General features: G+C 53.1%; 7 protein-coding genes across 7 annotated transcripts; 3 read left to right on the top strand and 4 right to left on the bottom strand.

Annotated features, from left to right (window-relative positions):
- Positions 1 to 647: 647 nt before the first annotated feature.
- Positions 648 to 4,658, bottom strand: ACET3X_001344 (uncharacterized protein; the record flags this gene model as incomplete). Its single annotated transcript, XM_069446625.1, has 3 exons — positions 648 to 1,889; positions 1,942 to 2,486; positions 3,503 to 4,658. 3 exons carry the CDS (start codon positions 4,656 to 4,658, stop codon positions 648 to 650), a joined length of 2,943 nt encoding a protein of 980 aa, XP_069311586.1.
- Positions 4,659 to 5,093: 435 nt separating this feature from the next.
- ACET3X_001345 (uncharacterized protein) lies at positions 5,094 to 5,890 on the bottom strand (the record flags this gene model as incomplete). Its single annotated transcript, XM_069446626.1, has 2 exons — positions 5,094 to 5,589; positions 5,646 to 5,890. 2 exons carry the CDS (start codon positions 5,888 to 5,890, stop codon positions 5,094 to 5,096), a joined length of 741 nt encoding a protein of 246 aa, XP_069311587.1.
- Positions 5,891 to 6,699: 809 nt separating this feature from the next.
- Positions 6,700 to 7,279, bottom strand: ACET3X_001346 (uncharacterized protein; the record flags this gene model as incomplete). Its single annotated transcript, XM_069446627.1, has 3 exons — positions 6,700 to 6,795; positions 6,847 to 6,960; positions 7,094 to 7,279. 3 exons carry the CDS (start codon positions 7,277 to 7,279, stop codon positions 6,700 to 6,702), a joined length of 396 nt encoding a protein of 131 aa, XP_069311588.1.
- A 1,224-nt stretch (positions 7,280 to 8,503) lies between these two features.
- Positions 8,504 to 12,238, top strand: ACET3X_001347 (uncharacterized protein; the record flags this gene model as incomplete). The annotated part of the gene is made up of 2 exons (XM_069446628.1): positions 8,504 to 8,617; positions 8,693 to 12,238. The coding sequence occupies 2 exons, from the start codon at positions 8,504 to 8,506 to the stop codon at positions 12,236 to 12,238; spliced, it is 3,660 nt and encodes a 1,219-aa protein (XP_069311589.1).
- Positions 12,239 to 12,982: 744 nt separating this feature from the next.
- ACET3X_001348 (uncharacterized protein) lies at positions 12,983 to 14,780 on the bottom strand (the record flags this gene model as incomplete). Its single annotated transcript, XM_069446629.1, has 5 exons — positions 12,983 to 13,501; positions 13,563 to 14,477; positions 14,528 to 14,562; positions 14,625 to 14,637; positions 14,691 to 14,780. The coding sequence occupies 5 exons, from the start codon at positions 14,778 to 14,780 to the stop codon at positions 12,983 to 12,985; spliced, it is 1,572 nt and encodes a 523-aa protein (XP_069311590.1).
- A 1,271-nt stretch (positions 14,781 to 16,051) lies between these two features.
- ACET3X_001349 (uncharacterized protein) lies at positions 16,052 to 18,076 on the top strand (the record flags this gene model as incomplete). The annotated part of the gene is made up of 1 exon (XM_069446630.1): positions 16,052 to 18,076. The coding sequence occupies one exon, from the start codon at positions 16,052 to 16,054 to the stop codon at positions 18,074 to 18,076; it is 2,025 nt and encodes a 674-aa protein (XP_069311591.1).
- Positions 18,077 to 21,086: 3,010 nt separating this feature from the next.
- Positions 21,087 to 22,934, top strand: ACET3X_001350 (uncharacterized protein; the record flags this gene model as incomplete). Its single annotated transcript, XM_069446631.1, has 2 exons — positions 21,087 to 22,035; positions 22,087 to 22,934. 2 exons carry the CDS (start codon positions 21,087 to 21,089, stop codon positions 22,932 to 22,934), a joined length of 1,797 nt encoding a protein of 598 aa, XP_069311592.1.

Below are 22,934 nucleotides of genomic sequence, written 5' to 3' on the forward strand. Positions count from 1 at the left end.
TTCTTGGGTGTTCTTGGCTGCGTTGACGTGGGAATCCTGGAGGAATATCGTCCATCTCCTGAGCAGCTCAGGGTCAAGCATCTGAGTCTGCTTACAATCGAAGTTCACGACACTATTGAATGCGCTTGGTGATCTGTTAGAATTTTGCTGCGTTGGTAAGAACGGAGGAGGTGCGATGGTTCCTGACACCTGGAATGACATCACCAGTCTGACACCTGCCAAGCCACCAGAACAGCGGCTTCCTCTCCGCCTTTTTCACCCTTCACCCTTCTTTCCGCGCGCTACCGAGTTGTTCACCCAGGGTTCGGAGGGCTAGCAACATGACGACAAGACTGCCCAGGTCAGTGCTTGCACTCCAGAGATCAAAACACGTCGGCGAGCAAACTATGTGTGTGTGTGTGTGCCTGTTATGCGGTACACCAAGCACGCCTTAAGATTGGGAGCCTTTTGCGTTTGCGATATTTCTCATTAGTGGGTGTCTTTTCGTTGGGCATGATGCGAATTGTGGAAGCTCAGGCTTGGAGGTGCTGGGCGAATAAGCCGAGTCATCCGACCAAGGATGAAGCAATTTCTCAATCATGAAAAACATCTTCAACATTATGCGATTCTGTTACGTCAACAACTCTGTTTTCCATTTTTTACCCCTTTTACAAAACCTCCAGATCCGCATGACTGACGAACCATGTCCCGTTGTTAGTATCAATTGTCAGATTAGTCTGCACAGTCTTTCCTCCCTTCAAGCTTCCACTCTCCACGACACCACCCCCAACAGGCCTCTGTAGCCTATTCTCGCCACTCTTAACCGTGAAGTTCGCAATGGGAATCTCCCAGCCATTTCTCGTCACGACAGTCGGCATGCCGAAGAAGTTCGCCGTGAGTTCTTCGTGGGAGAAATGCAACTCGAAGTAACCACGGTAGTAGAGGTCTTGCCACTGAAGCTCAGCGTTGGCAGACTGGATGATAGAAGAGTAGTTGTTGGCTGTTGCGAGACTAATGTTGGCGCCGTAAGGGCAAGGAGACGTGACGGCCGAGCCAGCGAACTCGACACCGATGCTACCTGCGCCGGTCGCAGAACTGTAGTTCTTCTCGTCGAGCCAGACGAGGTCGCTAACCCAGGATGCGTGGCTGTCGCCGGCAAGGAAGACGTTGTTGTTGATGTTGTTGCTGTACAAATGGTTGAGAGTACGGTTCTTGTTTGCTTGGTACCCGTCCCATGCATCGTAGTTCAAAGGGTTCTCTTCTCCATACGCAGCGGATTGGTTGAGCCGCGAGAAGATGATTTGAGAGCCTACGATGCGCCATGTTGTGCCGCGTTCGGCAGACTCGGAGAGGCTGCGGTAAAACCAGTTTTCCTGACGCGAGCCCATCAAGGAGCGACCTGCATCGTTGGAGATGTCGTGTATGTAGTCTGTGTTCCAGTAAAGATCAGTGATGGAACGGTCGTATTGACGGGTGTCAAGCATCATTAGATCGACAAGTTTTCCGATGGAGAACGAACGCCAGATTCGCAGATTGTCATCCATGTCGACCTGGCGAATTGGCATCCATTCATAGTAAGCTCGGACTGCGTTCATCTTGCGCTGGTCAACAGATACACCGCCGTCGCGGAGGAAGGAGTCTTCGGTGTTGTTGAGTTCAGACATGCCGTCACGGTAGGTGTTGTCAGCAACCTCGTGATCGTCCCAGACAGGGATCCACGGGAACTGCTCGTGGCTGGCAACCAGGTCAAGATCAGTGCGGTAGGTAGCGAGCCTCCTTCGGTAGTCATAGAGAGTGAAGATCTCGCGGTCTGGCTGAGGGATACGGCCGATCGAGTTACCCCATCCGTAATCTCCATTCTTGTACTCATAGATGTAGTCACCAAGATGGACAACGTAATCGACAGAGTCCTAGTTCCGGACTTAGCTTGAGTTATGTAGCATCATTGCTGTTTCGACTTACTTTTCGGACAGCATTTCCATAAGCGTTGAAGAAACCAAATGGGTAGTTTGAGCAGCTGTAAACCGCAAGACTAACACTGGTGATATCGTCGTCGGCATTTGGTGTAGTCTTTGTACGTCCAAGTGGACTCTTGTTCTCCGAACCACAGACATTGAACTGGTAGTAGTACGTGCTGTACGCCTTCAAGTTCTTGGCTTCGACCTTGACGGTAAAATCTACGTCCGAGCTGGTGTATACCTTTCCGGAGTCGACAATCGTGGAACCGTTCTTGCTGTCGTAGACATTGTACTCAACGCAGATTGGTGCTTTGGAGATTTTGACGTATTTCTCATTGTCATGGTCGAACAGAGGTGCGTAGCCTGTGACCGTAACGTTGGATTGCGAGTTATCGCTTTGCGGAGCGACACGGGTCCAGAGGATGACACTGTTGGGGTATGGGTCACCTGAAGCGACACCGTGGGTGAAGTTCAGGCTAGAGGCGGCATAGCTGCTTGCTGGGTCATTCCTCTTAACCACCTTGTGAATGGAAACACCAAGAGCTGGGTCTGAATGTGGTATAGAGATCAGTATATGTCCTACGTGCAATTTATACAGGGACACTACTAACGGTGTTCTGAAGGCGAACGGTAGTTGAGGTTCTTCGACCAGCTAGCGCTGGCGGTTGATGCCAATGGCAGCAACGAAAGGTATTGAAGCTTCATATTTACAAACGGCTGCTAAGTAGAGCGCCGATCAAACTTGCCAGCCCAAATCTACCGGCTCTCTTGGCCTTTTTGTAGCTTCGAGAATGCTGAGCCATTTTCGATCTCTCCGGCTCGAAGTAAGCTATGCCCATGTAATTTCACGTCTTCACTGCGTCATGCCTGCAGGAACAAAAGGTCTTGAGAAGCGACATCCCAATCACAGCTCGTGGAGCCGGCATGCTGCCATGTTTGCAGGGTAGACACGGGATGGTGGGACTCGCGGTAGCGGGGCGAACATTGCAGTGTAGGAAAGTTGAGGACGCGACCTAGTAGTCATTCGTCATCAGCAGAATTGCAGCTTTTCTGATTTGCTGTAGCATCTGGGCCGCAGTAGAGATGCAGTACGGCGCCGATGCACATGCCCGAGTGCTCTGCGCCTATTGGCTAATATGGGCCGCAGTGGAAAGGCTTGCTCTGTAGTAAGAAAAGCTTCCCAATATTTCGCGGGTTGACTTGGATGGATTGAGAAGGTGCATTGAAGATCGAAAAGGGTGGAAAACAGCACCTACCGAGGTATGGTCGTGATAAGTGATGGTTGAGAGCGGAAGCGGAAAGCACCTGGGCAGTGTCGAAATGTCGGAGTACAGAACTCCGCATGTTATCTTTTGCGATAGGCTGTCAGCCCACTCCGGAGCAATACAGCAATACCGCAAACAATTCCAACATTCTCCCACCTCGTGCAAACAAGTTCTACACGAATAGCTTGTATACCCAAAACCCCAAGTACACGACTGCCGCAAACAACGGTCGACACCATGCCGGCACTTGATCTCCCGCTTGCCACAGAACCCATGTTTCAATACTTGTCCGCGGCGCACCAGGCGTGAACAGCATCGCGTTTTTCGCTCCCTCGGTGCGTCGCTGCGCCGCATGTGCATGCTTGAACATTTCCTTTTCATACTTCTCGATGTACTGGCTCAGAGCATCCACCTGGTTGACCCCTTCACCGGTCGAAGTTGACGCGCTGTACGCCACGATATGCTTGGTGAGAACCATGGCATCGTAGAAAGCCGTGTTAACACCAATACCTGCAAACGGCGTCATGACATGCGCTGCGTCGCCCAAGAGCGTGACGCCTGGCCTGTGCGGCCAGGTGAACCCCACGGGAAGTTGGTACAGATTCCTCCACGCAAGTCCCGTTGTCGCTTTCTCAATGGCGTCCAGAAGTTCCGGTCGCCAGTCATGCAGCGACTTCCTCAGTACAGTTTTTGCTGATTCGATGTCGCTCTGAGCATCGAAATCGCATGTTTGAGTGAAGTCTTCTGGATGCTGGCCGTAGTAGGATACGTCGATCGATTCATCGGAGAGCTGCTGTATGGCCAGGGCCTTACCGTCCGAGTATACGAATACGCTGCCTCTATTGACAAGTTTGTAGACTTCTGGTGCTGTGTGCTCGGCATCTGGGATGAACATGGTCCAGCCACCTAGACCGGAGTAATAAGGCTTCTCCGATGTCAACAGACTGCGCGTCTTGCTGAATGCGCCGTCGCAACCCACAATCAGGTCGAAACCATCCAACAGATCGCCGTTCGCAAACAGCAACCTTAGTCCCGTGCTGCACTCTTCAACACGCGAAAGCTTGTATCCCCAACGAACGGTGTCATGAGGTAGACTCTCCATCAGCATTTTCCTCAGATCTGCACGATCGATCTCCGGTGCATCTCCCGCACCTCCCTTGACATCTGCCGTCTTCCGACCACCTCTTCTCAACCACGTTGTAAGGTGTTTATCAGTGACGAGCAGACTCTCGCCATCGTAGCGGGCATACTTCTGGAACTCGTCCCACAGGCCTGCCGACCTGATCGCAGCGAGACCTGTATCAGTGCGCAAGTCCAGGGTACCGCCTTGCGAACGGTAATCGATCGAGCTTTCGGCTTCGAAGATGATGGCGCGGCAGTTGCATTGCGTGAGTAGCAGCCGTGCGAGCATGCACCCGCCGGGCCCTGCGCCGATGATCGCAATCCTGGGTGCCATCTTGTCGCCGCCTTGTTATGTGGGTCACTGTTGTTTCAGGCAAGGGGGCTGAGGGTCAGGGTTGGAATGCATCCTTTATATCCACTTGCTGCCTGGCCAAAAGAGCTTGCTTAAGGCTTGGTGAAGCTTATCCGTCAGGCCTCCAATGATGCGGTTGACATTCGCTTAGGATCAGGCATTGTGGATTGTGGCTGTTTTGTGTAACACGGAGCAGGAACGTCGGTCCTTCAAAGCGAGACGGAAGAATGAACCACGATTTCGATTGAGCAAGTCTCGCAGTCGCGATAGCGCGAAGGGCCAAAGCCCAAGTATGTATTGAATGGGATATATACAACATCCAAAGTATGTGCAAAGTAAAAGACAAAATGTATCCACAGAGAAGTAAACCCCCCGCAACTACCTAAATTTCAGTTGAGCTCAGAGATGGCGACACATCTAGCTCTGGCTCAGGCTGTACTCGGTAACAGTGAACCTTGCGTTGCTACCAGAGAAAGGCTCAGTTCCAGCACCGACGCTAGTCAAGATTTGGCTGGCGGGCAGACCATACTTGCTCGTCAAGAGTTTAACAAATACCATCAAGTCGCCATTGAAGCTCTGTACCTGGCGATCGGCAACAAAGCTGAAGACGTTCATCTGACTATGCTGTCCGTTGTACAATTTCCAGGTGTTGCCGGCAAGGGTGACGGTGGCAATGGGGCTTCCCGTAGAGGAAATGGGACCAGCGCCACCGAGGGCACCGACCCAGATCATGATCTCGTACTCTGGGGAACCGTTGGCCTTTGAGGAGGTGAAGATGTCGTAGGCGACGTTTGCGATGAGGTTGTTGCCGGTGTAGGACCACTTCCAGACGGAGGGGAGAGACTTGACGGAAGAGAGTGCCTTCTGAGTGATCTTCGTGACGACGTTGGCGTACGACTTGACGTGTCCAGGACTAGAGATTATCTTGTCAGTATTGGGTTTGATAGCAGAGTGAGAAGAGGAACGTACCCGCCGGCCCAAGCCCACGAGGTGTGCCACTTGAGGGACCTGCCACTGAGGCCGTCAACGCCAGTGCATTGCCAACCCCCAGCACTGGCCTGGGCTTGGCCCCAAAGATTGTTGTAGACGGTGTAGTCACCAGTTACGGTGCTGTCCCATTGACCGCAGTAGTCCGCACGCTTCTCGATGGTAGCGGTGGGTACGGCGAGGGCGAGAGAAGCCGTGCTGGCGATGAGGAGGGCGCTGAGCTTCATATTGAGAGGTGGTACAAGAAGTAGAAAGTAAGGAGTGTAGTGACTGATCTGGATGTTGGATTTTCGGGTGGGCTTCAATCAAGCTTAAGTACAACGCCAAACAGTGCATACGAGCCAAAAGGAGAACGTGTCCACGGAGTATCTGCAATGGTAGTCTACCTCCGTTGCTTCGAAGGAACGAACGTGTCAACAACTATTCCGAATCAAGTCATTACTCCTCTTCAGGGTGTCCCATGGTCAGGCTATGGACTTGTCGATCACCCAAGTCAGGTGGGAGGGCTACTTGGAACATTGGTGGAATTGACAGCGAGCCAGTGGTGATATACAGTTTCCCCCTGGTTGAACTACCTGGTGCCAAATCCATCAAGTCAGATAGCATGTTCTTAACCTCTTTAAGATAGATCTAAAATCTGAACAAGGCCCCCTGTAACTTGGAGAAAACCGCAGTCTTTTTTTGTGGTATTAAGAGGTCTATAGGTCTGCCAAGAGCATGATTTTCCACTAGGCAGTTCGATCGGGGGAGACTGTAACCGGCGGAAGAACCTCAGGAAACCGATCAACTATGAAGATCTTCGCATATGGCGTTGCTCGTGATGCGCATCGATCCTGCGTTGCGACGGTCATGTTCCGGGGCGATGGATCGCTACGAAGCAAACTAGGGTTCCCCACAAGTCATTCTGTGCGTCTGAATCATTTCTCCGATGCTTAATGAAGCCAATATAAACGTCGGTGGGACTAGCGGAATCAGGCAACAGTAATTTTCCGGCGTTCATGCGTAGAGTCTCGACCTGACGTCAGCCGGGAAGATTCTAATTGGTACGCACGAAAGACTCGTATACTGCAAGCGATTGGACGAATTTCATGTCGTCTTCATCGCCGGTACCGCAGAACGGTGCCATTGTAGGCTGCCAGTGTTAGTAACGAGCGAACAAACATACCTAATCTGAGTGACTCACAGCGAACATATCGCCCTTCCGATCGACGTTCCAGGTGTTGCCCGACTGACGGATTTCCTGTTGTACGTAAAAGGGCTTCAGGAGCGATGCTCCCCAGAACACGATGGGAGCTTTCTGGTTACCTTGGTCAGAGTGTCTCCCATGTTTGGCATGATCGGTGCGTCGAGCCAAGGTTGAACCTCTTCCCATTTCTTGTCCAACAGGTGCCCTCTGTCACCATGAGATGGTGCCGTGAGCACATCTATACTGAGTTGTTCGAGATGGGGGAAATGTGAAGCATCCGGCTGATGGCAACTGAAACAGCGTTGGGCTTGGCTGCCCCACCAGGGTTGATTTGAGCATTGCCACGCTCGTCGATGAAGACGAGCGGGCCACCGGTCCACCAGTCGTACTTGGGCCAGACAGTCAGCTTAAGTTTCTTGTTCCTCTCCATGATGGGAAGCAGTGCCAAAAACCGAGGCGAAACCTCTTCCTGTGTCGGCACGTAGTAACTGTGAGCCCCACGCAGTTGTCTCTGAACCTCGAGCGTGATTCGCAGAGTTCCATGGCCGCCGGGACATTCTGCTTCGTCGTCAAATTCAGCCCCTATCCTTACAGCCAGGTTGTTGCTCAGAGGCTGTTTGTCTGGGGCTGAGCATGCTACAGGAGCTGTTGGATTAGGACGGTGTTGCAGGCACTATTCTCGTAGTTGCCGGCACGTGGCCATGATGTTCGCAGGTGGACAAGAAGGTAAATGGATGGCCGTGTCGACATGGGATCTAACGGTACTTTGGGGTGATGATGTGTAAAGACATCGGGGTAGTATGAGGCAACGAAGGATTTGGTCGCGCAACTCACGCGGGAGAGCCAACAATGGCGACTGAGTAGTGGCAGACATGGGAGTTTGAATGAATTGTGATCATGTGCTTGAAAGCTGGTTAGGGTGTTGGGTGTTGGGACTCTGAGGTTCGTCTACCTAGCGGTGGAGCGGATCTGTGCGCTCCGCACATGGTCTGTGAGAGCGTGGAAGGACGCCTAATGCGTCGATGTAGTCTAGGTCTCAACGCTACCTTGAGCATTCTTAGGTATGGGTAGTTTGCAATTGGGTGTTGGGCAGATGGATGTTGTTGTACGCTCCAATCTACGCCGACAGAGATGCGCAGTGGAAGTGAGATATGGCCTCCATGGCCGCAGAAAAATGATGTCATGCTGGGCAAAACCGCAGGCGGTGTAGATGCTGGAGATGGACTTGCTCAGACGATGTCGCTGGTAGGGTTAGTGATGGCATGTGGCTGGGGCGAAAACGCGGAGCTCTGGCCATGGTTCGCAGAGTGGGCGGGATGCATGACATGGCGCAGGGCGGGGCGCGTTTGCTGTGCGGCTCCAGCGCAAACATTGTGATGGAAGCATGCAACCAACAAACAACCATCGCATGCCAGACCTCACCGCCCACCACCACCAACAACAACAACAACGACAACGACAACAACCTGCATACTGACCGCTGTATCTTTTCTCACTAATCTGTATCCATTCACCCACGCCGATAGACGACAGCTTCATGGGTGTAGCGTTGCGTTGTCGCTGTTCCGCATACCCTTCAGCACCTTCAGCACCCACGTGAACTGCTGCCATATCTTGCATCGATCAAGGCTCGATAGCATAACATCGCAACATCATGGCCAAAAAACGCAGAGCACGCGATGTCTCTCAGCAGAAGGAACTGGAGAGGAGGCAACGGCGGTCGGCCAACGGAGGGAATCCTCTGCACGAAGCAAACGCGTCCGGTCGGGTACGTCAAACTCCACCTGCAGCCGCTGCCGTCACGCGTCCCCCTCGCTCTTACCCAGAGGCTCACATGCACCAGCCTGCAACCGTGTTTGCGAGTCCCACGCCCTCCCCACGCCCAGAAGCCGCGACTTCCTCGTCAACCCCTTTGCAGCCCACCGCACATTCCCTCTTTGCCCCTCACGAGGCGACATCTGCATCCTCGTCGACACGCGATCCCATACACGCAGAGAGCTCTCGGCACGGAGCGTGGGGCCCAGCACAGGACGGCCCAGACTTGAACTCGACCGACTCGTACGAACGAGATCTTGCATTCACTCTACAGTACCATTGGTTCACTGACGACGATTCCGACACGTTTGAACAACAAGACTTGCACCATCCTGCAACGAATCCCCGCCATCATTCGTCGTGCACTCACCATCACGGCCACCACCACCATCAAGCCCACGACCACCAAGACGCACGCACCGCTCCATCAGGCACGCGCTATGTCAGGACAAGGCCTCCAAACAATCCCCCCGCGCCCCACGAATTCTATCGCTACTTGACGCGACTTCCGGAACCCACCGCTCGCAAGCGCTCACTCACCAGATACGAGGGTGCCGACGACATGGATCTCACACGCTCCTTGCAACACAAGGGTGCCGCTGCCATCATGCTGTACAACAGTATAGGCCCAAATCCTCACGCCAACGACATTTGGCCCGAATGCCGCAGCGCCGCAAAGCTGCCTGCCAAGTATTCCGTGCTAGATCAGAATAAACCACCTGCATCAGACGTGAAACCAAAGCCTCGTTCGTCCAAAAAGAAGGGTAAGAAGGCTGCAAAGGCTGCAAAGACTGCAAAAGATGCAAAGGCTGAACCAGACACAAAGTCGCTCGACTCTTTGCCTGATGCCCCAACATATCGCCGTGAATGGAAACTGCCTGTCGAGTTGGTGGAGCTCATTGCGGACCACCTTGACCGTGATGACATCAAAGCACTTCGGCTCGTCAGCCGTGAGCTGAACCAATATGTCTCCCAGGTCATCTTCCAGACGGTCGTCGTTCCCTTCAACACCGAGATATACGGTATGCTGGGACAAGACACAAAGCCTGACCTCAAGGGCAAAAAGCGAGCCAGAATTGATAAACCCAGCTATTCGTGGAAGAATGCAAACGGAGACGAAGTGTACAATGGCCATGGCCTCGACGTTTTCCGCGGCTTTGGTGCACACATCACAAACTTTGGCATGAGTTTCGAAGTCGCTGAAGACTCACTCTCCATGCCGCCCGTCAAGTTGGTCATGGAGAGAAAGACGAGCTTTTGGGGAAGTTACGATTGGCCTTATGAAGAATATCGTCGCTTTGATGCTGTCGCTGGCCTTGAAACTGCCGCTGACGAGACACCGCGAATGAAGACAGCATTCTCCGAGCTGACCAAAGTCAAGGAACTGGCACTGTCCATTGACAGTGGCCTGGGCTGGCTGAACGGGCCCGACAGATCTATACGTGCACGCGTCTTGCACAGACCTCCCCGAGTCTTTGGCACAGCCAAAGCTGTTTCCGATCGCAGAACGCAAGCTCAGCAGGAGCTTTGGAATCACATTGAAGCATGTCACCAGAAAGATGGTAGCGAAGTCAAGCTGGCCATGTTGTACAGGATCGACGGAAAATTCCCTCTTCCCGAGCTGGAAGAAGCCAACAAGGTCGCAGACGTGCAACCGCAAATGCCCTATTTGGATCCTCAGCTGTTAAAAGCAGCAATTCCTTTTGATGCTGCCAACACCCATGTTCCTTCTAGTTTTGATGACCCATATGTCCTAGACCAGTTTGTGTCAACACCGCCACCTTCAGGCACAGGCATTCTTTTCTCGTCGACCAAAACGCCATCCGAGGGTGCGCTGCTTGTGAACCCTGTCATACCCGCCAACCTCACCAAAGCACAAAAGGAATGGTTGTTAGAGACTGAATGGGCACAGCGGGCCTTCATGTCTTCTTACTTGCTCTCTGTCATCGATAATCCAACCACGTTCCAGCTAGTACATACCTTCAACATCTCAGGACTCTCTGATCGTTATCTGCCGATGCTAAATCGCTCAGACTTCTGGGACGCACTACCTAGTCTTCGTAATGTCACCCTCATGCTGATACCAGGCTGGCGAACAGTACAGAAAGATGAAGCTGGCTTAGTCGACACGCCAAAGACCGACCCCACCCAGGATATGGGTATGCTTTTCGACCTTCTGCATGACCACATTAGTTGCCGGTCGAATATTCGTCATTTGAAAGTCGGTTTCGTCACTGGAGGTGAGCACGCCGAAGGGCTTCATGCAAGGAACAAGTTGTTATTCCCTGCTCCCATTGTGGATCTGCGAGTTCGTGCACAACCTTCGGCTTTCCACCCTACAGGGCTGGTGTCGACTGACGCCGCTTGCTTGAAAGAATGTTTGCTACAGTTTCCTCATGTCGAACAGCTAGTCCTAAACAACTGTTGGATCACACCGTCAGCTCTGCTGCAATTCGTCAAATTGCACGATCACCACAAGCTGCAAAACCTGATACTGGATTCCGTATCGCTTACGGCCGTGCTGCGTCCACCGATCATCAACCCAAATAATCTAGCTCATCAGGCAGCAGCACTTCAGAACATGATGCCGCCACCTGGAGTGGGCGCACTATTGGGGGCTGTTGGTGCCAACGGTCCTCCGCAATTGATGCCAAATCAACCACAGTTCTTACAAGCTTATTTCCAGATGCTTCGAATGCAACTCCAACATCTGCAGGCCAACGCAGCTGGCACCCAGCACAACAACATTCTCGCCTTGCAGAATCAATTGCAGCAGCAGATGGCCCAAGCACAAAACAATCAAGGACAACAGCATCACCACCAACCTCACGCTCCTGTTCTGGGTCCTATTCCGGTTCATCATCATCAGGCTCATGGCCAAGTTCATGGTCAGGCTCAGGCGCAGGCTCCGACACAACCGCAGCAGCAACACCAACAGCTTGGAACATTTGCTCAGCAGTTTGCCAATGTCACCCAGTTGGCCACTCAAATCCATCAATTGCAAACTCAGATTATTGCAGGCCACGCTCAGGCTCCACCTGTTGCCGCGCTGGCGACCGGACACGCTGTTGGGAACTTGCAGTCGGTGCTCAAGGCACAGCCCCGTGAAGGCTCTTGGGTGGATATTATTGATCAGATCTCACCCGGTACTAATCTCTCTGACTTTGAGTCAGACCATTCCAAAGCCGACAGCGATCGCACCACCTCACTTCGATCGGTCGAGTTTGTCTCTTGTGGCTATGCAAAGCTCGCCCACGCACCATATGACCAATCTGACATCGATCCTCGAAACATTGCAGCCATGTTCCGCAACCCAATATTCAACAAACGAGCAATCGCTCTGTCTCCCGCTATGCTGAGTAACAAGTGGCCTTACTTGGGGGAGATTGTGCAGGAGATTGAGCCTTCCGAGCTTGCTGCGCTCAATGCCGGCTGGAATTTGAGCACTGGCTGGGATGATACTGAAGTTGCGCGGGCTGTTGAGTTTGATGGTATCCTCACCGGTGGTACAGGGCGCTTCACAGGCATCATACAGCAGTCAGATAGAGTTGTCGATGGGGCTTCTGCGAGTTAGTGGAATGCGCTTAGACACTCTGATCTTGCTGCATGTATGCTGACATGTTTTCTAGATCTTTGCGCGCTTTCCTCACGGTTCCAAAGAATTGAACTGTCACGAAACTTCAAAATGCGGGCTTATGAGTTGTAATACCACGGTACTTGTTTAGAGTTTGGAATGCATAATCAGTAGCCTAAACTGCTTTTTTGGTTGTGTACATTGGCGGTCGGAGTTCTGTAGTTGTGGGTCAGCGGTGTTATAAAAGAGGGTTCTAGCTGGACCGAAGAATATCCTAGGCAAAAGCGCATTCAATCGCATCATCCTTTTACTTGAGAATTCCCCCATTTGAGAGAGCCTGTTCGTTCAGATTGTTGAGAATTGTGGATCAATTGCATCATTGCTATGCCAATTACCCATCATCACAATGAAGCGAGTGTTGAAGTAGGAGTAGGGTGACCCACTCCACACAGTCAAAACCCGCATGTTCATCGGCTTAAGCATGCCGTCTCTGAGCTTTCAGCAGGAAACAATCGGCTACGTCTACAGATTTGTTGATTTCAAATGCTTGCCAGGTTTCGTGTCCTGCTTTTACCAATGGAGTTGGCAGCAAACATCGTCACGGTATGGTATATATCTATGTACAGTGCAGGATAAACTCTATTTCTCTATTCAGAATGTCTATATTCTACCAGAAAATCAGGTCTATTCGTGTCCCCTATATTTCCAATCCTCAATCGACCACTTCCACCCACCGCGCACCCTCTACTCATACCCAGCGGGCTCAACCGTTGCGGGGAAAGCCGGCTCATCAAGTCGACTCGCACAAGCCGCCTTCCAGTTCTTTGGCGTATACTTGTCCACAATAGCCTTGAATGCATCTAGCGTACAGAAAGTAGTATCGCCTTCTAGATGCTTACCGGGGGCTTTGCATCCAGGTATCTGCATAATCTTGTCGTTGTAACGGAGACGGACGTAGTAGTCGTTTAGTTGATCGCGTTGGGCGGGGGTAAGATCGGTGATGGGTTTACGTGCTATGCCTTCTGGTGTGAGACTGGAGTCTGACGCAGTTTTAGTGCTGCCGAAGAGGGAGGACCACCAGCTTTGACTTTTGTTGGCGCCGTTTTGGTCCGTAGGAGTGGGTGCTTCCTTGAAGCCAGCAGCGCTTCGCTTTCTGAACATTTCAACGGCGATGTGGGATGTGAATGGGGGCCACTTTTCGCCGTCAAATGCGCCAAGAGACGTGAGGACGCCAGCTAGCGTCGTATCGTGGCATCCAGACATCTGAATGTGGGTGTATGAAATCAGTACACGTCTCACATGCAGTCTGTACAGGGAAACTTACAGCAAAGCGGATGTTGGTTTCGCCGCCTCGTCCTTTGCCCAACTTGCCATCTACGCCTCCGACTTCTACAATGCCGGAGTTGCCATTTCGTTCGACATTGCCGACCATTCGTGAAGTGATGTCACCCATCAGGCCACCAATGCCGAGCATGCGGTACTCGGAGGACTCGTTGTAGCCTTGGTACCATTCTTCAACCGCAATCTTGTCAATTATCGAGCGGGCCTTAGGGTCATAAAACTCTTTTGGTAGCTTCGTTTGTGGCCCATGCGCATCGGTGGCATTGAGCGTGTCCATTATACCTGAAAGTCGGGGGTGAGAGTCTACGGCTACCTTCTGCTGCTCAGGCATCCACTTGGAGAGGACCTTGGTAAGGTAACGCATGTCGTCTGTGTCATTCCAACGCTCAGCGGCACGTTGCGCGAACGCTCGGCTTAGTTGAGCAAAGCGCCTGCAGCTAGCATCGTTTGGAAAGAGTGTCTCGTCAGCCGGAGTTCTTTGGATGATGGTTGGGGGAGGAAAGTCGGCAGTTCGTGCTGATGGTGGATAGAAGCCCCAGAAGGCTTGTTGGACAGACTCTAGAGCACGCGGAATAGGCGTTGCACGCAGGTAGATCATGTCGCTATCTGAAATGAGCTGAGGCATGAACTTTAGTTGATTGACGTAGAGATGGCGAAGGCGCTCTCCTAGGGCCAGAGTTGTCTCACGGCCCTTGTCAGTAAGTTCACCAGGCTGGCATATGGCATCAAACTCGCCCTGGGGACCAGAAGCAATGACAGGGCCATCGTCCATCCCAAAGGTTTCGAGACGGCGGCGGTATTTGAGCTGATCCCATTTCGAAAAGTCTTTGGTATTCAGAATTATACTGGTAAGTTGTCGGGCGGAATTGCAGTACGGCCAGTAGGGCGGCAATCCAGTCTAGTTTTGATCTTAGCAATTGTATTGTCGTACCTGATGCAGGCACTTACATTCTGGAAGCGAGGTGATACAGGACTTCTTTCGCCTAGATGTAGATGTCAATATCCCGGCTTGCGAGCATGCCAGTAGAACGTGAAGGAGCCTCACCATGACGAAGTAGCTAGTTTTTCAGTCAGCAATAGCACAAGGGGATGCCACATTGTTGGTGCTTACGATCTGGACGAGCTGTAGTTCAAGCTCTTTTGGATAAAGCTTATCGAGCTCTTCCTGCGAATAGAACTGCCGCGGTATGAGGGTAGTCATCGTACACTCGGTCAATAGATTGAACCTAAGAATTGAGAGAGGAGGCTATGCTAGGATTCACGTCTGCTCTAGAGATGAACACAGCGAGGCGTAATCGGACCGGAGATGTTTCTGGAGAAGCGCTTAGTCACGTGCGGCGTGCGGACGTCATGGCGTCTCATTGGCCGGAGGTATTCCGCGTACTATCGCGACACATGCACGCGATCTGTAGCAGCACCCATCCTCGTGTAGGTCAGGCCATGGAAAACGTTCTACTGAGTACACCGGAGCTCTTCCTCTTCTGAACTGACAAGCCTGCGCTGTCGAGGGCTTGATTTACTGTAGCCGCTGTGTCCTACAGATGCTTGCGACAAAAAGTTCTTACTTCACAAGCTAACCGTCGCCCCCAGCTTTCATATCTCCAACACTCCCAGGCTCTTTGCGGCATCATGCTAGGCGCATACGTATGTCGCCAATGTCGAGCACGCCTATCTCGACGCATTGCTCCCGTCCGAAGCCCCCAATGGCAACCTAGAGCCACGATCGTTTCGCTGGCCGGCCACAACCTAAACGACAACGCCGAACCATTACGAGAAGGAGCATCGACACCAGCCAGAGAAAAGGAAGTGTCTCCACAAGAAGCAGATCGCAATGGGCCTGATACAAACCTCCCGAATCTACGAGCCCGCCAGCCCGCCACCCGATACTCCAGACTCATATACGGCGAGACAGACAACAACCTGGCATACACTGGGGGCCAAGAAGAACGTGCATCCGATGAGAAAGAACAAAAGCAGTCATCAAAAGTGGAGCGGGCTCATGCTGACCCTGTGCTCGATGCCCTTAGCGAAAGGCACGTGAATGAAGCCTGGCAGTTGTTTGAGAGCATTTACACTGCAAGAGACTGCAAGGCTTTGGTCGAGCCAACACAACGTGATGCGCGTTTAATGAGTGAGGATAAGGTATTTTCCCTCCTCCTCAGAGACGTCACGCGTGCCTTCTGTGCGGGCAGAACGAAACCAGACGTCAGCCCAACCAGGGTGCTTTTTAAATACCAACAGCTTGGCATTGCTCGCCATGAATACTGGGTGAAGCCGACAATAGCTTATTTGACGCTTGAAATCATAAAGGCCGTGAATTCGCTGTCTGGGTCGCGACGAGACCTTCGTGCACTGCTCCAGGAGCTAGTGTCCGTATGGCGGCTTTTCTTCCAATGCATGGGACCAAAGAACGATTCAATGGAGTCGGTTAGTACCGACTGGAATATACCACAACCTGAGGCAATCGCAGAGATGCATGATGACGGTCAATTCAATTTGCGCTTACAGGAGTATATACCCAACTATGTCGCAAGTCCTGCGTTGGCCTTTTGCGCTGTCTATTTCTACAACATCTCGAACGCGCTAGACCCAGCGACGCGCGAGCAAGCCGCGCCTTTTCTAGCCTTCCTTGAACGACTACTCGCTGGCTCGTTTGTAGACTCGATTTTCAAACATACAACAGGAAGCCTGGATTTCCGAAAACTGCCGGAGCCTGTAAAACGCCAAGTCATTCAAGAAATTGATGCTGTGCCGGGGAAAGCCATGGTGGCCATCGGGAAAAGTGGTCAGACTCTCGGACCAGATAACACCGGTGACGAGTACTCCAACTTGGAAGCGTTCTTTATGAAGAGAATAGCGCGTGCGGTCGAGACCAAATCTTCGGCGGTCGCACTGGACGGTATTTGGGAAGAAGTTGGGAAACTATATACCATGCAGAACAAGACTACTGCCATACCTCCTTCCATATACAACGCCTTTCTTTCCGGTTACATGACTCTTTTTCACCCACAACGCTCCGTCGAGGTCTGGAATCACATGGTCGCCCACAACGTAAAACCAAACATGCATACCTGGGTGGCGCTTCTGGAAGGCTGTGCAGCAGCAAGAGACCTTGATGGTTTGAATGCAATGTGGGAGCGCATGCTGAAATCCGGTCTTGAGCCCAGCAATTATGCCTGGACGACACGTATCAACGGCTTAGTGTCTTTGAGGCAGGTCAGCAAGGCCTTGGTCGCACTGGATGACATGGCCAAACGCTGGATAGCAGCAGAGAATGCCATCAACAACGTCCAGAAGCGTGTCAAAGGACAAAAAGGCTTGATAAAGCCATCGTTGAGCAAAGCAGTCAACACTTGCCCAAAACCCTCTATCGAAGTCGTCAACGGTGCCATATCTGCCATTGTACAGTTCCGTCCTGACGCCATGCGCCACGAGAAGAAAGTAGAGTTTGTTCAAAAACTCCTCACATGGTCGAAGAACTTTGAGATCAAGCCTGATGCCGTAACCTACAACTCGCTCGTAAAGCTCTACCTAACAGCAGGCGACAAATCAACCGCCTACAAAATCCTCTCGCAAATGGAAAAGGACGGGCTACAGGGCGACGCAGCAACACACGCAATGCTTATCGGCGCCACCTTTGACAACCAAATCTTTGATAATCTGTCCGAAGCTCAACAAACGTCGGGCATCCTGAAGATACTCGACGACCTAGAAGCCGGCGGTATCAAGATGAACGACTACATTTACGCTACAGCCATTGATCGTCTGCTGAAGAAATACGCCAACCATACCGCTGTGCGCGCGGTCCTAGAGCACATGGCCAGCCGAAAGTTGATTCCGAGCGTGCATGCGTACACGTCCATTATAACACACTACTTCCAATCCGACCCACCCAACATAGCCGGCGTCGATGACATCGTCCTCCGCCTCTTCAATGCACACCGTATGCCCAGCGATAGCGTGCTCTTTGACCGGCTTCTCGAGGGTTACGCGAGTTGCGGCGAGGTGGGCAAGATGATGAGTGTACTCACGCGTATGAGTAAGCGCGAACACTTACCTGGTTGGAGCGCTATGATTGCTGTCGTCAGGGCGCTAGCAAGAGAGGGGGATTTTGACAGGGCAAAGGAGATCATAAGGGATGTTGCCAGGGGGCAGGGTGTGGCAAAGGGCGGTATTCTGGGGGATCGGAAGGGCGAGGCTATGTTTACACGGGTAGTTTGGGAATTGGGATTTGGGGAGGAGATGATGGGGGATCGTATGGGTGGTGAAGGGAGGGGTGGTGTCGCGGGTTTGGAGGGAAGCATGATGGAGCAGCAGTTTGATACCTCGCAGTACGAGATGGGATCCGGGAGTGCGCAGTATGGACAACAGCAGCAACAGTCAGCGTATGGTCGTGACCATACGACTACGAGAACTGGGCGAGAACCTGGTAGCGTGGATGAGGAGGACATCCATGGCTTTTCGACCAATAAGTCTGAGGTTGGAGACAGGAAGTAGTAAAATTTTGAATGCTATGTACATGTCCATGTCCATGTATTGTGAGATACCGTTGACCTTCCGTCCACAAAGAGCCCTGTTTTTTTTTCTTTTTCTCTGGAGGTCTACCACGCAGTATCAGATTGCCGCCACAGGGATTTGGATCACTGCCGCTTATCGCGATATTGATTTGTAAGACTGACTTTTATTGTTTTCCAAGGAAATGGGTCAGTCTGTAAATGAATACCTTATTACTGGGACAAGGTAGGCAGTGCAATTCACAGAGCCCTGACACTCTTTGATAAGATCCCTAGTCCGATTTACGACTCGGGACAGCGATTAAGTTCAGAAATGAGGCTATGACAAAGTCATCCGCGGACGGTAGTAAAGTAGAGCAGCACCTTAGACGAAACCTACTACCTGATGCCATGGTAGTGCTCACCCAGAATTCCGCTTTGGTATCGTCTTCTCTGAAACAGACATAGTGCATTAAGCTCACCAAGACTGAAGATCTGGGGAGGATACTCGAGGCTTGCTGCTACTTTGACAGGTAGTGCACCGGCATCCGGTTCTAGACCCCAGCAGGACGAGACGCGTGTCGCATCAAAAATGGGCTGGTCCGTCTCGAAGATTTTACCTGTAGCGCTCTGCATAGGCCGACTGGTCTTTGGTGTGGAACACTATGAAACAGACTCTGTTGTGTAGCTCTATGGGTAAGAGTTCAGCCAGAGAATGGGTCAGGGTCTGGCAATCAGGTCTAGAACTAGACCCCTTTTATGGTTTGGGACGGGCCGATAAGCGGTTGCAATTCCCTTTGGTTTCTTTATGCGTGGTCGGGCCTCTTGTCGAGGACGATGCTGAAGCTGTTGCGGATAGGAGATGGCTTGCCTAACGCTTTGAGCGTGCGCGCGGACCAAGCGGACGGGCGGCATGCGGCTCACTGGGAATAAGAAACAGACTCGAGTGCAGTGAACTAGAGTGCTGCGGCTTGCGATTCAAGACATGAGGAGATTAGGAGAAGTTTGGCTGCAAGAAAAATTCCCTTTGTTGATGCGGCCTCTTGAATTGCGCTTGGAAGATGCAGATGAAGTGCCAAAGATAGCACACTGGGAGATGTCGGCAAAAATAATTGCTCATCGTCACAGGCTGGCTGGTTTGGAGATTCAAAAGGCTGTGATGAACGGTATAAGGCCGGCCAAGTGATTTTCTGCCTTGCATAACCTCTGCCAATGCTCTGTCTGACCAAGGCTTGTAGGCATGGCCTTGCCATCAAGACCGGTGTAAGCCCGCGTGTAGTATTACCCTCGACGCCTCAGATGGCACTGCTTGCAGTCGTCCTTTGCAATTGTCTAGGCTGGATACATTTCTCTACGTGGAGATGCATGTGGGTGACGCGTCTTGTGTACAGCCTCGCTCGAGCGCGAAATTTCTGCTGCTGGTAAGAGATGCGCAGTCTAACTTGTATCGAGGTTTGCCGATTGTCGGTATCGGGTAGACTGACTCTGTGCCTGCGATGCGGATCTGATAGGCAGGGTCTGTCTTCATCTTACCATGGGTGGCTAGTTGCGCAAGAAGCATGAGCAATTTGCAGCGATTTCCTATTGGATGGAAGGGTCCCCGCGCCCGTCGAGAAGTGACAGCTGTGACGTTGTTGACTCAAGACGAGTGTTTCAAGAATTGAGGTATCGTGGCCAGTGGAATCGGGGAAGCAGGTAGTGTTGAGTTGCTCCACGGGACTGGGACGGAGATTGCCGAACCCAAGTCGGACTCGGATGAGGGAGGGGAGGGTGTAGATCGGAATTTGTGGCCTGATGAAATCCGGCGCTGACAGGCTTGACAGGTGTGGGCGAAAACTGGCGCACGACAGAGATGGACTTGTTGATGGACCGGCGCGGGCAGGTTGTCCGAGGGACTTGCTGACGTCGAATGCTAGCAGTGGTTGTACATGCATGACAGAATGGTGTCACGGAGGGTGAGCCGCAACTGCGCCAGGCAAGCGCATACGAGGCCTGTGGTAAGAAGCTGAGGAGTAGAGATGCATCGAGACTCTGGCTCGTCTGCACCTGCTTTGCTGGTAGTTGGCATGCAGCCGTGATGGGCGCCCAAGCCACCAAGCCGGTGGGTTGTGGCTCGAGGGCTAAACGGCACGGCAGTTTATTGGCGCAGAACAGGTGTGAATGGACGAATGGCAGCTAGGGCTCGCAAGTTTGCCCTAAGAAAGGGAAGAATGACAGCACAGCCTCAGTGGTGGTGCAGCACGGCAGGGCGGGATTGGCGTACATGTCGAGGCATCGGAGTTGGCGAGCATGCGCCGACAGTGCATCAAGTGCGTAATGCCTAGCTGCAGAGCGAGAGTGCGGAGGATGCCCAGCTGGATGCCACTGCCTTGGAGGTGCTGGTGGCGGACCCAGAACAGTAGTGATTGTACAGAGAATAAAAAAAAATAGCAGCAATACGTCAGGCCTTGGATCTCGTGGCAGATGCAGCGTGTCCGGTACTGTGGTAGGTATCAGTGTGGTAAGGCCGAAGACTTGTCCCACTTGTCCCCCGGCGGCGCTCAGGAGAGCATGTGCTGGGCGGTGATCGGCATTGCGCGCCCAACGGGGTTTGGCCTGCTTCCTTCTATTTCGAGAAGGGGGACTCCGCCTCAGTGTGAAACGCCTCCTCGGCCATGATCCCTTGAACTCCCTCGCTCTGCTCTCCCACCCGCTGCACACTTCAATCCCATCGTCTGCCGTCTTCACCCACCGACAACTCTCTCCCACCCACCCAAAACACTCGCTGCATTTTCTCTCTTGGACAATCGCGCGCGCGCACATTCCGCCAAACGACGCGCGGATCTATCGGCACAGCCACACTTCCGGCAGAACCGGCCCAGCAGAGGAGCTGACGACGACTTTCAGCACGCTAACCGCTCTTGTCACGCACCCAGTTCCAGCAGCACAACACCCCCAAGACATCCGCTCGCCTGCCTAAGGACCGCCCAAACGCGATCAGCGACTCCCCAGCACCTCAAACAATCAACACCGACATGGCTACCGCAGTCCAGCCTGCCATGACCATGGCCCCCTTCAACCAGCACCCTAATCAATGCGTCGACCCCAACGAGTTCTTCGACTTTGGCCAGATGCCCTCGCCCACGCAGCCGGCCACACTCAAGAGGGAGTCGAGTGCGACGTCGGCCATGGCCAGTCCCACCAGCACAAACATCGACGACGACCTGCAGACGCCCGCAAAGCCCAGCCACGAGTACGAGCGCTTCAAGCAGCAGACTGGCCTGCCCACCGGATCCCTCCCCGGCCTGAATGCTGCATATAACACCGGCTTCCCCATGTTCTCGTCCACCGGCTTGGACGAGATGGCCATGATGGGCGGCGACTCGATCATGGACGGCACCTGGAACTCCGGCCTGCCCATGGACGTGGGTATCAACATGGGCGTCGACTACCGCCAGAACAGCTTTGCCTTCAACGATGCTTCCGACGACTACGTTGACCCAAGCGCCATCACGCAAGAGGAGGTCGCCAACGTCCGGGTATGGCCCGGCATGCATCAACAGCAAGCTGCCATGGCCAAGGCGCAGGCGCAGGCCCAGCAGCAGCGAGCACAACAGTTGGCCCACCAGAAGCAACAGCAGGCCATGCAGCAACAACAACAACAACAACAACAACAGAACCGCATGCCCTCCACTAGCTCCGCCAGCCGCAAGACATCGAGCCCGCTCAGCGACGCCCACACCGAGGAGATGATTACCCGTGTCGTCGCCCAGATCCGCGCCGACAGCCAGAACGCGTCTGCCTCGATGCAGAACGACAACCAAGGCCTCCTACCCCACATCATCCGCGCAAAAAAGGACGAGGAGGACATGGACGAGGACGAGAGGCTGCTTGCTTCCGAGGAAGGCAAGAAGCTGAGCTCCAAGGAGCGCCGCCAGCTCCGTAACAAGGTCTCGGCCCGCGCTTTCCGCTCAAGAAGGAAGGGTAAGCCAACACGATAATCACTACCTACGTAGCATCAGCTGACTTTACTAGAATACATTGGCCAGCTCGAAGGCGAGGTTGCCATGAAGGTCAACGAGGCCAACGAACTCCGCGCCCAGAACCGCCTCCTCATGGAGGAGAACGCCCGCTCCCGCGCCTTCATCGAGCGCCTGCTCCGCCACCAAGCTTTCACTCCCTTCCTCGAGGAGCTCTCCCGCGACGAGTCGCTCCAGGCTAAGCCGGCCATGACCTCGATGCCCTCAACCTCAACACCTGTCGCCACTGCTCCTGCCCCGGCTCAGTTCCAGCAACAACAGCAGCAGTTCAACGGCATGTCGCAGGCTGAGAACACCCACGTCGGCATGACCATGGTCCCCGAGCCCCAAATCGACTTCGCCATGCTCAACTTGAACAACAACACCAACGGCAACAACTGGGGTGTCAACAACAGCTTCAACTTCCAGCAGCCAGTCGCTTTCGCCGTCACTGAGCTGCCCGAGGGCCCTAGCAACCCCCTTGACATCGAGGCCATGTCTGGCAAGGGATACAGCGCTATCCTGAATGCCGAGGACGACTCACCTGTCGACGATGTCAAGGCTGACTACCCCGTCATTGAGCGCCCCGTCCAGTCCGAGCCCGCCGCTGCCACCGAAGAGACCGAAGAGGAGGATGCTGAATACGACCTCTACTACTCGTCATCTGCTCCCTCCACAACTGCACCGCTTCAAGAACAAGAGGCGCTCTTCACCAACCCCGAGAAGGCCTTTGCACACTACTCGCTCGTCATGTCAGATGACGCCAACGAGGCTCTTCTAGCAGAGCGTCTGGAGAGGAAAATCGCCGCAATGAGCCCCGTCATGCAAAGAATAGCCGACATCACATCGATGCTCGACTCATAG

This window comes from Alternaria dauci, chromosome 1 (genome assembly GCF_042100115.1).
Source record: "Alternaria dauci strain A2016 chromosome 1, whole genome shotgun sequence".
NCBI lineage: Eukaryota > Fungi > Ascomycota > Dothideomycetes > Pleosporales > Pleosporaceae > Alternaria > Alternaria dauci.